The 13,507-nt window shown below is 41.3% G+C and overlaps 1 protein-coding gene across 14 annotated transcripts in view; it reads left to right on the top strand.

Annotated features, from left to right (window-relative positions):
- Window positions 1–11,858, top strand: part of LOC142001423 (lethal(3)malignant brain tumor-like protein 3) — a 119,366-nt gene extending 107,508 nt beyond the window's left edge. For 13 of the 14 annotated variants that reach the window (XM_074976636.1, XM_074976631.1, XM_074976632.1 and 10 more), the window contains 2 exons: window positions 2,425–2,487; window positions 6,980–11,858. In XM_074976636.1, coding sequence (XP_074832737.1) covers window positions 2,425–2,487; window positions 6,980–7,108 — 192 coding nt within the window. In that variant the 3' untranslated portion in view covers window positions 7,109–11,858. The remainder of the gene's footprint in view (window positions 1–2,424; window positions 2,488–6,979) is intronic. The other variant, XM_074976642.1, reaches the window with a different exon arrangement.
- Window positions 11,859–13,507: the final 1,649 nt, after the last annotated feature.

Below are 13,507 nucleotides of genomic sequence, written 5' to 3'. Positions count from 1 at the left end.
CTTGTAGAGTAGCTTTTCCACAGCATCATTCTTGACCAGGCATCATTGCTCCCCGGCCTCCCCTGATTCCAGGACCCCAACACCACAGGGTACCCTCTGCTGGGCCCAAGGAGGGAGAAGGATGTTGCCATGAAGCAGCTGAACATTTTTTGGTCATGGAGGTGAAGAGATTTATGTGTGGAAGACCCCCATCCATATGTGGATGCCGTGGGAGCGCATGATCGGGCAAAGATCTTAGACAACGAGAGCCTTTGAACCTTCTATTACTATTACTGTATTCCAGCAAGGTCTTACAACATGCCCTCTCATGGCATGGTGTGGCACTGCAGGCAGTCTGCCCTCAGGTCCCACTTGGTTCTCCCAAATAGGCCTTCACTATTTAAAGCATTTAAGAGGTCTAAGTTGTTAAATTTTGCAGTATACTTTCCTCTATGGCCCAGTCTTCCTTCCTGTTCAACTTCTTCCAGCTCCATCCTCCCACAATTCCATCCACCTGCAGTTCACTGCCTCTCTGCGGAGTTGTTTCCACAAGTCTCCTCCTGGACTCACAAGTCCCTTCCCTTCATTCAAGTCTACAGCCCTCTTTGTTGGCCTTGCTGATTCAGACAGGCTTCCCTAGCTCACTAGTATCCTGGATTTGGTTCCCATTCCAGAGATCAGTTCTTCTCTGCCTCCTGAATGTCAACTGAGAGCTGATTTTTATTATGTTCGGGGTAGCCACTTGATTAACTCTAGCTCCCATTCCCAGTTTGTCTGCTATCATCTTAAACATATGTTTTCTTAAAAGGTCTTTATATCACAGAACACGGTTAGTTGGCTCTGGGCCCCACTGCCCTTTAAAGAGGGCAGATCATGCTGTTATGTGTACTACAACATATAGGATAAAATTTTCTGTAATTTTCTGTTATATGCGGCAGCACTATTCAGAAACCTATAGAAAGGTCTTCATTTTGGTTTAAATTCTATATGACTTTTCCAGTGGGGGGGCTTCTGAAACTTCTGCAAACAACCTCGGCCGCTGGATTCCTATCTCACCATTCAGCGACTCTAAATTTCCTCTCTGTATAAAGTTTTCCATTCCTGTGGCACCTTATAGAGTAACAGATTTATTGAAGCATAAGCTTTCATGGGCAAACACCCACTTTGTCAGAGTCATGGGTCTGACAAAGAGGATCTTTGCCCACAAAAGCTTATGCTTCAATAAATCTGTTAGTCTATAAGGTGTCACAGGACTTATCATTATTTTTTCAGATACAGAAAAAAATTTTCAGATTTTTTCTGGTACTTTCCAGGTTTTGTGAATCCTCTAAAACAGAGCTCTCCCTACTGGCTTGGCAATGATAGTTCTCTGTAAATAGAAGGAAGCATATGTGCTTCATTTCTGTATCATCTCATGGGAGCAAGAAGGAAGAAATGGTATTGTTAAATTCAGAAGCATGAGGACCAGCATTTTGTATCTTCTCCTCTTAGGAAATGGTGGATTTTGGCAATCAGGAGTTAAAGAAGAAGAGAGAGGAAATAGTATTTGACAGTGCCCCTTTTAACTGCTTGTCCATTTATATTGGTGGGAGAAATGTCACATCTATACCAACTCAAGTGAACATGACTTATGAAATAGAGCCATTCCCTCTGGGAAGCATCCAATTAGTAAGAGCTGTTTGAACAGATTATGCCTTGATATACAAATCTTCCATGAACCATGGAAGTTGGACACTGAAGAGACATGTACTGAGTCATCTAGTCTATTTCTTCTTTCTACTTCCCCATATAGTGCACTATAGGGTCCAGTTTTAAATAACCTAAATCATGAGGTTTTCACTGACTCCCTCAGGAGACTATTCCACAGTAAAGCGCTTGTCATCTTCAGAAAGTTTTTCCTGCTATTCAGTGCAGACTTAGCTTTCCCTCTTTTAATTCCATTGGTCCTAATTATGATGGTAATTCCTTTCTTTCCTTAGTGCTTCCATTTTTTTTTACATATTTGTAAACTGTTGTTCCCTTTCCTCAGGCAAAGGGTGCATATTTAATTGCCTAAATCTAGCTTCTTTAACACTATCTCAACTCATTTAAACTATCCGAATTTCCAAAAGTAACACTTTCTGACCCTCTAAATTGTACTTTTTGATTTATAGACTGATGATTTGTAAATCCTTAAAAATGATGTTTTGTAAGGGTTTTTCAGAAAGGGAGAAACTGGCTGTCTGTTCATGGGAGACAGTGGAACTGACTATCTGCACGATACTGTCACATGCACAGAAGAGACAAACTGAAAAAAATAGACTTTTGCTACTCTCTTTTGGTTCTAGATGTTTCAGATTTCATTTGTAACTAAAATTGGTAGCACATTTTCAGATGGTACTATGTTTTTTGTGTTGATGATTATTTTCGCCATGTTAACTCCATCATTTCCACTATTTCTTTTAGGTGGCGAGCTTTGTCCAGCGTTTACCTGGCTGTAAGGAACAAGCTTCAATATTCAGGGAAGAGGTGAGTGGAGCCTGATTAAGTGCTGTCCTATAGCACTGTAGGTTCTAATGCCAGCTACATGCTCTTGCATTTCTATGGTTTTGGAGTCCTTGTGCTTAGTGCCTAGAGCTTTCTGGTTATGAAAGAGAACATGGCACTTCTGGGGAAGCTGCAAAATCTTAGCCAAATTCCAGAACAAGTAAAACTTTAAAACTGGAGGGTGAATTTGAACCACTGCAATGCAATGCAGATCTCATCTGCTCCCTCTAGTGATGGAGAATGCCTGCTTTTGTTAGTGAGGTTGACAGCCTGGGGACTCTTGGGGATTCCTGGTTGTTTCTGGATTTGGAAGCAGCAACAGTTGATGAGACTTTTTTTAAATTTGAGGTTTTTTAGGAAGTTGTAGCCTTTCCTCTTGAATGCAAACTCTGCGTTTGTCACCTGCCAAGTTGGATTACTGCACTGCTCCCTACCTGGCCTTTTAACGTCACTCAAAAATGTCAGCTACTTCAGAACCTGAGTGTCTGCTTACTTAGCAAACTTTCTCCACATAATAATATTACATCTTCGCTCTGCAGATTCTGTTGGCTTCTGATTACATTTCCAAGTATAACTCAAGGTTTCCGTAGTACCCCTTTGATCAGCATCCTTATGCGTGCCTCCCCTTTGCACCATCACTGTGTTATCTATTTCAGTTGAAAGTTCTTGAGGTATCTTCTGCAAGACACTTAGCATCTTCTTGGGTTCTGAATAAAGTGCTCATTGTAATGGGCATGGTTTTAATAGATTCAGAAACACATGAAACATTGCACCCCTGAGATGAGGGCATTTCAGTGGCAGTCAAATGGAAGTCATGCTCATAGTTATGTGTATCTGTACATAGCTTTCATTCCATAAAACAGTTTGAGGCTTGCAAAAGGTGCTGTACAGAAGGTAATATTACAGTGGGGGACATGGAACTTAGGGAACTTTTTCAGTATAAATGAGCACAGCAAAATAATGTGATTTCTGAGGATAAAGTATTCAGAAGATAAAGATTTGGATAAATGTGATTTTCCTAGTAAATCTACTAATAAATCCACCAGTTACGGTCCAAAATATATGCCTGCCTCAGTGCACAGAGTAAAGTGTGCTCTGGGCGTGGATCATAGCTATGTAGTAAAAGAAGTTGAAATATATAGGACCCCCTCCATCTCTTTTGAGGAAGTGTGAAATGAACGAGGCAGAAGACTTCAGAAGGAGCGGAAAAATGGCACTCATTTTGCTTTGCATTAATTTTGCAGTTAGAGTTAATTTAATCTCCAGCATGGTCATTTCCCATTTAACCTCTTCCCTCCGTCTATCCAGAACTAGCTTTGCTCCTGTCCCTGCTCCTGGCACGAACGGGTTAATAACAGTAAACTCTTTCATATCTGGCATTCTATTATCTAGAATTCTTGAATGACCAGCATTTTAACCATAAGTAAATTTTAGTTATGTTTTCCATAAGTACAGCGTAGGGAAAGTAAATACAAATAAATACAGCAAATATAGTATAAGTTTACAGTGTTCATTACTACTGTTGTTGGTAAATAAAGTACTCTGCCTAAATTTTTGTTTGTTTCTTAGTATCTAATCTTGTTTGTCTTTAGTGTGATGCATTACTCTCTTATCCAGAATATCTGGCAACCTCCTGGTCCTGGGGCTGCCGGATATGAAAGAGTTTACTCTGTTTTCAGACTTGTATTCCAACTAAATGGTCAGCTTGAAGTAAAAACCCTTTTAATAATGTGCTGAGCATTAACCAGTATCTGGTAAGAATTGATGTGTGAGTGACAGAACCTCTGAACTCCTAGACTACTCTGTCAGAGACTGGAACTGGGCCTGTAGCAGTGTTCTGTTTAGAATCCAGTGCAGGCTTTGGCGAGAAGAGGAAGTTGATGTTTTATTTTCATTATTGAGTTATCTTAGCAGTAAAGAGAACAAATTGTGTATAGAATTTTAGAAAGACGCCAAGTAGGAGGGAACAAAGGGGTACGTTGTATTCCATAGGCATTGATACTACATTTATGTCTGGGATTAATTCAGAAAAGGTCTCTATAAAATAAAATGACTTAGAAAGTTACAGGATCAGTAATAATCATATCACGTTCAAAATGTCATGCTGAAACATACAAGTACTATGCAGCACATGTTTCCTTTTAGATCCATTTGGTTGTATTTAAGCAGTTCTCTGTTCATTTCTAGGCATTTTTAATGCCCTCATCACAGCAATCCTGTACTTGAGCACCTTTCGAACATTCAGGAATTAAGTTGTCACCCTCTATGAGCTAGGGAGTACTGCTGACACTCCCACGTTACAACTGCACACACTGAGGCATAGAGAGGCGAAGTAATTTGCACAAGATCATGCAGTATTTTTATCACTAAGGGAATAGAAATAAGATCTGACTCCCCATTCTTTGCCTTGCCTACATGACTGTCCAGTGTAAGTTTACAGACCCAGACTGTGCATCTAGTTGTTAAAATCCAATAGACTTCAAGTTAGAAAAAAATCTTAGGAATGTAAGAATTGTTATCCTGGATCGGAATTGTGCCACACCTATTCTAGTGCCATACTTCTGACATTGACAAGTGCAAGATGCTGCAGATCCCAGTGTATTTGCCATCTGTGGAATAACTTGCTGTCATGGGGCAGTCACTGGAGGATCCTTTCAGGCCTTAATCCCAGAGCACAATCACTCCAGGTTTCCTTTACCACCACCTTGCTTTTTTATATTGTTCAGCAGGCTACAGCTGTAGGTTGTGTCTACACTAGCCCAAAACTTCGAAATGGCCATGCAAATGGCCATTTCAAAGTTTGCTAATGAAGCGCTGTTAAGAATAAGAGGATATCGAAGTTGGTGGGGTCCTTTCGAAAAGAAGCCCCATCTGGACAAGCCGCGCGGCGGCGAGCCACGTCAATTTTGAAGTGACGCAGCTGCCGGCAGTCTAACAAGGTGCTGAATATGTATTTCAGTGTTTCATTAGTAAACATCAAAATGGCCATTTGCATAGCCATTTTGAAGTTTTGGGCTAGTGTAGACATAGCCGTAGTGTTATTTACATGTGTTTGCTTCCCATAGGCAGCTTCTCTGCTTGTTCCTAGGAAAGGGAACAGTATTAGCAACAGCCAGTCCTGCCTTCCTTCAGACTCCCTCCCCTGTCCTATTTCCTTCCTGTCTGTTTATATAGTTCTACCTGCTGGGTACTTTCCTTTTAATTAGCCCTTCATCTGACACCCTCTATTACTACCTGTCTTCCAGTTAGGTTCCAATTAACGCCAAATAATATTATACTGGTGAGTATCAGAGTGGTAGTGTGTTGTTAGCTCCTGATTCAACAAACCACGTCACACTGGCCTATAATGAAAATGTCTTTCTTGCCTCTGTCAGTTAATGTTTGGCTTATGTTCTGAAGCCCTAGGGTTCTATGGGAATTATAACTTTATCCTCTCTAGGGATATGGGATGTTCTTAGTAATCCACGTAAACGTCTACAGTATTCCCTTTAAAAATTGCTAAGTCTTTGGATTCAGTGATATGTAGTGGCAGTGATTTCCCCATCTTAAACTTGTATTTTGTAAAAAAACAAAAGAAGAGATTAACTTAGTCTGTTTTAAATGTGCCTCCTTTCAGTTTAATTGGCTGCTTGTTCCCTTACATTTGTATTATGAAGGAGCGGGCATTTTATCTTGCCATATCATTCATAATTTTATAAACCTCTTTCGTCTTTCCTTCATAAACTAAAGAATCTCATTTTGTGCCTTTGAAACCAATTTTTATTAATCTATTTTAAGCAGAGACTCCAAATTTATGGACAGAATTGTAGTTCTGAGAATAAGCAAACTTTTAAACCACAGGAAACTTTCTCTACTCTGAGATTTAAGCATCTTTGACCAAAGCATTCATGCAGATCTGCAGGTCAAAGATCATTCACCTTTAAATTTTGCCCTGAATAGCTTTAACAGGACTCCAAGAAGCTCTGTGCAAAGTTGCAGAGTGTTGTGTCACTTCAAGTGGTGATTGGCATGGTTCCTGAATGCCGTCCTGCCAGATTTGCTTTGCGTGTCTTTTCTGGATTGTTGGAGGGTTCCCAGCCTATGATTTTATTTTCTGAATAGTTTGTAGGATTTTGACTGCATCTGAATTTTAAAATCGAAGCAATCTTTAGGCCACAATACAGTTCCTAAGGGATATAACGTACCATCATAACAGGCACCAACTGCACCCTTCGCAGTAGTCTCAGCATAGATGCTTTCAATTCCAGAGATGAGGATTGAATCGTACTGAAAAGGCAGCATGTAAAAGAAGCTTAGCGTATACATGTCTTATTTGGGGATGAATGCAGGGGTTCAGGCTCAAGGCCAGTCACTGTACTTTCTTTCCTTGGCAGCTATACATTATTTTTAAATTGTGAATGCTGGGAGGTGGGGATGGAATCCTGGAAGTTTCCTGGCAGTAATCTTCATTTTGTACTGTTTCCCTATCCCACAGCAGATAGATGGGGAAGCCTTCCTCCTCCTGAACCAGGCCGACATAGTTAAAATACTGAGTATAAAGCTGGGTCCTGCACTGAAAATCTACAATGCCATACTCATGTTCAAATCTGCAGAAGAAGACTGAGAAGGTCCCCTAATGCAGGATGAGAGGGGAGAAAAGAGGAACAGGGGAACTCATCAAAAATCAAGAGCTTAGTGCCTGCTTTGCAATGTGCTGAACAGACTGACTGGAGCAGGGGCTTGATCACTTTTCAAACTGACTTAATGTGAAACCTGCTGAAAGCACATCGAAGATGTAAAATTTCTGCCACCGCCGGGGATGAGGTTGATGTCACTTCCAGGAAGAGGAAATGATTTTATTTTCTAATTGAATTGGGTTTTGGTATATTGATCTCTTTTTAGATCTAGAAGAAACCTCCCATTATAAGGAGAATCCAGGGTGATACTATTAGAGGAGCTGCTATCTCAAACAAAACCCTATGAGCAAAATGACTGTTCTGTGATATGATAGTGCCTGAAAGAGAGTCTGAATTATCACCAGCATGCTCAGTATGGTCTGTATCTGTAAAACTTGGGGTGGCCAGAAAGTGTGGCACATCAAAGCAATGCTCTTGAATTCCTCACCATTAGGAGTCTACTGCTGACCTTTTCCAGACTGCTTTTAAAGTCCCACAATTCATCTTCATGCACTTGGCTGTTAAATGCTCTCAGCTAACAAGAGGCCTGGAAACCAATAGAACTGCAACTTTGGGAGTCAAAATGGCTCTGTCACAGGGATGGTTATTTTATGTTATTTTTGGCAGCAGCCTAGCAAAGCTTTCCAGTTCAGGCTTCAGTGTTCATATGACACGCACCAGATTTTCTAAATGTGGAGTTTAAAAGACTTTCATCACACCAGATTTGATAAAGGCACCTGGAGAGAGCTCTAAGCTAAAACAGTGATTGGAAGAACTTCTGTTTTAGGACAGCCAGTGATTGGACATGGGCAGAGCTTGCTGCTGAAGGAATAAACCATGCTAAAAAGTGTTCAGAAAAATGATCCTAGCTCATGCATTCTCAGGAGGGACAGTTTGGTCTATTGTCATCCCTACCCTGGAACTCTCACTGAGACATGAAATGGTAGAGAGACCACCCAATTAATGACTACACTAAGATCCTCTGCACCATAACAGCAGCACCATGTTTTAACAGTCATGTGTAAACCCTGCTGTAGAAACATGTTTCTCCTCCTCTTTCAACAGGACCCCTTAAAAATATTTACTTTAATTTTTAAACAGCAGGCGCTAAAGCTTGTCATGACACAGTCACGACAGTGTTCCTCAGAGCATCCCAGAATTGCTGGAGGCAGAATTAGTAAAGAAGGGTCCTTGGATGAGGATAAGGGTTTGATCAGAAGGGGAAAAGTGCATGCAGGGCTGAGATGAAGTTTCTTGGAACAGAGCTAGGCAACCATCTCTGCTTAAAATTTCCCACCCCCAACTTGTCAATGGCACCAGACATCCCTTGGTTTTTTGAGCGTGTTTGGGGAAGACACAGGTTCAAATAATGGAAAGAGCTTGTCTGGAATGAGACAGGTGGTAATTGTATCAGGGAGGGGACAAAGCATGTAGCTGTGTCCCTGTGCAATACATAACAATCCATACACTTTGATACCAGTGAAGTCCTGGCAATATTTCCTTCTCTTCCTAAAGTCACAGTGTAATTTTTAGAGGCAGCAGGCCCCTTGTGTGGCATCTAGTGTGTGACAATTATACTCAATTATTAACACGGTGAAAACTCCAATATAGGAAAACCCGGAGGAAGTGATCACATCTTCCATCCCCCAGAGCTTTGTTCTTTGTCCTCCCGTGCCTTGGACCACCACAGCTCATGGCTTCATCCCTGGCAAACCTGTTCACTGGGTCATTGTATATCGGAAATTGCCTGGGTATTTTATGTACATGTGGGAGAGGGGGTGTTCAGAAGGATCCTGAGGAGCTTGGACAGTTTCTTTCTTCTTATAATCCCACCACACAAGCCTTAAGTGTGTGTGAGAGAGTGAGCACTTTGAATGCTCTGTTCATGCTGATGCTATGTGACCTGGCTCATGCTTGTCCTCACTCAAGACCAATAATGGGTGTATGTCCCAGGGGACTGCATGGTGGGAAGATATGAACCACTCTGTGACCGCCAAATCCCCAGCTATTGTACTTGGAGTCACTGCCCTATTCCCACTACTGCAATAGATAAGTTCTGAACTACCCTCCTCTATTTAAGTGCTTTCTATGCAACTGTGTGAAACAAATGTAAGGACAATTGTTGGTCTTCCAGTTATGTGGGCTCCATATCCGTGTTCCAACTTTACCTTTCAGCTGCGTATAGAAAGGGCTCTGTAACCTTGAGAAAGTAAAAAGTCCTTTAAAACGATGAACAGAGCAGAATCCAGGCTGCTGAATCTGTTCTGTTCAGGATTAATTTGTGGAGCAATATGTCTCCCAGCTTTCTATTTTTGTGTAAGGAGTTAAGGAGTTTAAGCCTTCCACACCGAAAAGTAACTGTGAGTGAGTGGTGGTGAGGGAGTCTGTATGATTAATCGGAAATATTGAATAACAGATGGTGTGCTGCATGCACCACTGCAGGAGAGTTTAGTAATTTAATGCAGCTTTGTAGTGCTGGGCCAGATATGCACTTTATAACATAAGTACATTTCCAGTGTGATAATGGGATAATCACCAAAGAGCGCAATGTTATTGTCATATCCTGAATGTAGTGGTACTAGAGAAAGAGGTGCTGTGGGGTGACTTAAAATACAGTGGGCTCCTTTTTATGGTGAAGTTTTTTTATTTTATAGTAAATTTCACCCTAAACAAAGGATCCCTATAGTTGAACTCACAAGTGGCACATCTCATGCTCTGACACGTCACATGCTAGTGGAGGCACAATTACTTAGTGGTTAAAGTAGAGGAGTGAGAGGCATGACTCCTGGCCTCAGGTCCTGGATATTCCACTGAATTGCTTGTGCAACCTTAAGCAAGTGACTTCACCACTGTGCCTCATCAGGATGCTAAAACCAGGGTACAACTTACCCATCTATGCACAGTGCTTTGAGATCATCTGGTGTATCATGCGAGGCAAGAGCAGCATTTCACTATGTCCCTGTTTTCAATAGGCAGTTCCTACTGATTTTCCTGTTTTCCTTCTGTTCCTTGGTGCTCTCCCTGTGAACAGCAGATTGGCTCCTGGCAAGAAGAAAGAGCAAAAGAACAAACTAATAATCATTAGTAAAACAAGCAGTGAGGATTGCAGTCATTGGAATTATTCAGAGAGAGGTGAGATCTTCAGTGTAGAGGATTCCTAGCCAGCTGCATCAAAAAGGAGAATTTGTACTTGCCTAGAGTTTATTCATGCAGAACAATAGCAGTAGCTTCGAGCCAGGAAGAAGGAAGAGGGAGCCATTTAGGGATGGAGGGAGGATGGTTAGGCGTCTTGTGCCTTTTTTTCCTAATCTGGTAATTTTCTTTACAGAATAAGCATGAACACGTGCATCTATTAGCTCCATTCCTTCGACAACTATATTGATTTTTAACAAAAAAATCGTCTTTACAGTAATCAAGATTTGAAATCTTTCTGCTATCACGTTTCCCATCATTTAATTGGAAAGGTAAAAGACTAAAACACAGAAGGTTATGGCTGCCCAGCAGCTGGAAGCTGTACTACCCAGGTCAGGTAGACGGATATTCATTAGCTCTCAAGCTTGCACATTAGAAAATAGCATAGCAAGGGGTGACAGCAGCAGCAGCTTGGGGTAAGCACCGAAATACAAACCACCAAAATCCCCAGGTGTAAACTTGGATGGTTGAAGCCTAGTTATGCTGCTGTTTTAGCATGCTTGCTCAGATGGAGCTAACACGTGTCTGTCCACCCAAGCTGAGAAACACGTTTCCAGCTGCAATGCAGGCATTTTAGGAATAAAGGCTGCCACTTTTGTAACTGCTAGTCAGTGTGCATGTCTTTAAGCAAGATGTTGGAAAGCGTTTGAATTATTTTTGTTAGTTTGCAACCTGCTCCTTAATTTCTTTTAAAGCTGTAAGCAAAATATTTTGGCAGAATTTGAAAGTTTTTGTGATCAGATTACTACAGATAAGCAAAAGAAAACAGCTCTCAGCCTGACTGAGTTTCAGTCTTCAAAGACAGCAGCAATTTAAAAAAAAAACAAAGGATAAATTTGTTAGTTCATATAAACACAGCAATAAAAAGCATCACAACTACAGTACCGGGCATGCATCAGCAAGGTAATTGGAAAGTAGTAGTTCTAGTCAAAATGATTTCTCTTATATTTGTACAGTATGTTGCATTCCCATCCCCATTCATTTTTAGAAATCCAAATGTTTCTTTTTTTTTCAATCTCTGTTTGCAGAGAAACTTGTTTTCAAATTCCCATGTCATCACAAATGCACATTCTCATAAATTGATGGTAGCAAATTTCTGCCCTGGGTAATGAATCACATTAGAGCTGGACAGACTCATTTGGCACCACCGATAGCAAAATCATACAACCAAAGAAAAAAAATTCTACCTAGGGGATAAGACAGTTCAGCTGTGGAAAATTTTTTGCCTACTACTTTTATGCCCTGTTAAGGGAGTGATACCACAGAAAGCTTTAATTTTTTTGACATTCTCTCCATCATGTGATGAGCTACTTGATTTTCAAACTTCTATTACTTGAACTGGAAATATGTGCAAAATGGGGACATTCAGCAAGGTTTTCATGTCAGTGTTTGAAAATTGTTTGCTATTTAATACGTGAACCTTTCTTGCTAGCTGCCCTTTGCTTGACTCTGAGCTACCACAGATGCTTTCTGTTGGAACTGTGAATAAAATTAATATAATACTTATTTCAGTGTGACTGATTCTTCCTGGTTTACTCTGTTGTGGGTGTTGGTAACAAGGTGGGTTTTGTTTCTTGGCCACAATCATATGAACACATATGATCTAGAGAAGTGGTGTTTCCCCTCTATTTGGCACTGGTGAGGCCATATCTGGAATATTGTGTCCAGTGTTGGGCCCCCCAGTATAAAAAGGATGTGGATGTGCTGGAGCAGGTTCAGCGGAGGGCAATAAAAATGATTAAGGGGCTGGAACACATGACCTATGAGGAGAGGCTGAGGGATTTGGGCTTGTTTAGTTTACAGAAGAGAAGATCTAGGGGTGATTTCATAGCAGTCTTCAACTTCCTGAAGGGGAGCTCTAAAGAGGAGGGTGAGAAACTGTTCTCAGTGGTGTCAGATGGCAGAACAAGGAGTAATGGTCTGAAGTTGAAGAGGGAGAGGCGTAGGTTGGATATTAGGAAAAACTACTTCACCAGGAGGGTGGTGAAGCACTGGAATGCATTACCTAGAGAGGTGGTGGATTCTCCATCCCTCATTAAGTCCCAGCTTGACAGGATCCTGGCTGGGGTAACTTAATTGGGGTTGATCCTGCTTGAAGCAGGGGACTGGACTAGATGGCCTCCTGAGGTCCCTTCCAGCCCTACGATTCTATGATTCTATGAGGGTGACCAAAGTCAGAATCTGCCAACTTGAGGAATTATCTTTGCTCACTCCCTTTTTGTGTGTCCTAGAATCATGGAATCCTACGACTGAAAGGGACCGTAGGAAGTCATCAAGTCCAGTTCCCTGCCCAAAACAGAGCCAATCCTAATTAAATCATCCCAGCCAGGACTTTGTCAACCTGGGACTTAAAATCCTCTAGGCATGGAGATTCCACCACCTCTGTTGGTAACGCATTCCAGTGCTTCACCTCCCTCCCAGTGAAATAGTTTTTTCTAATATCCAACCTAGACCCCTCCCATTGTAACTTGAGACCAGTAACAGAGGGAGAGCCATATCAGTCTTTATTCTATCAAAACAAAAAAGCAGTCTAGTAGCACTTTAAAGACTAATAAAATAAATGGTGATTGATTCACCTAATAAATTATTTTGTTAGTCTTTAAAGTGCAACTGGACTGCTTTTTTGTTTTAACTTGAGACCATTGCTCCTTGTTCTGCCATCTGTCATCCTTGAGAACAGTCCCTCTCCCTCCTCTTTAGACCCCCCTATCAGGAAGTTGAAGGCTGTTATCAAATTGCCCCTCCCACTTCTCTTTTGCAAACTAAATAAGCCCACATCACTCAGCCCCTTAACCATTTTGGTTGCTGTCCACTCGACCCTGTCCAATGCATCCACGTCCTTTCTGTTCTGGGGGGCCCAGAACTGGACACATGGTGCCTCACTGTGCCGAATAAACAATACCTGAACAGTGTCCATAACCATATTCATGAAACTGCTTGCAGCCAAGACTAGTTCCAGCCTTTTTACTTTCAATCTGAGTGTAGTTCTTGTTGTGTAGTAGAGTGCCAGGTATCACAACACAGGACAACTCCTGCGCAGATGGGAACTTGTGTCAACTGAGAGTTTATGCTCTTAATCTCAGAACATTTCAGTATTTCCATTCTTGTGACAACTTTTAACCCTTAAAGTTTCTTTGCTTGTCAGTCATCCCAAT

The sequence above is a fragment of the Carettochelys insculpta genome, chromosome 24 (genome assembly GCF_033958435.1).
Source record: "Carettochelys insculpta isolate YL-2023 chromosome 24, ASM3395843v1, whole genome shotgun sequence".
NCBI classification, from domain to species: Eukaryota; Metazoa; Chordata; order Testudines; family Carettochelyidae; genus Carettochelys; species Carettochelys insculpta.
Note: the sequence above shows the minus strand (reverse complement) of the source record. Positions and strands in the feature narration are given on the sequence as shown.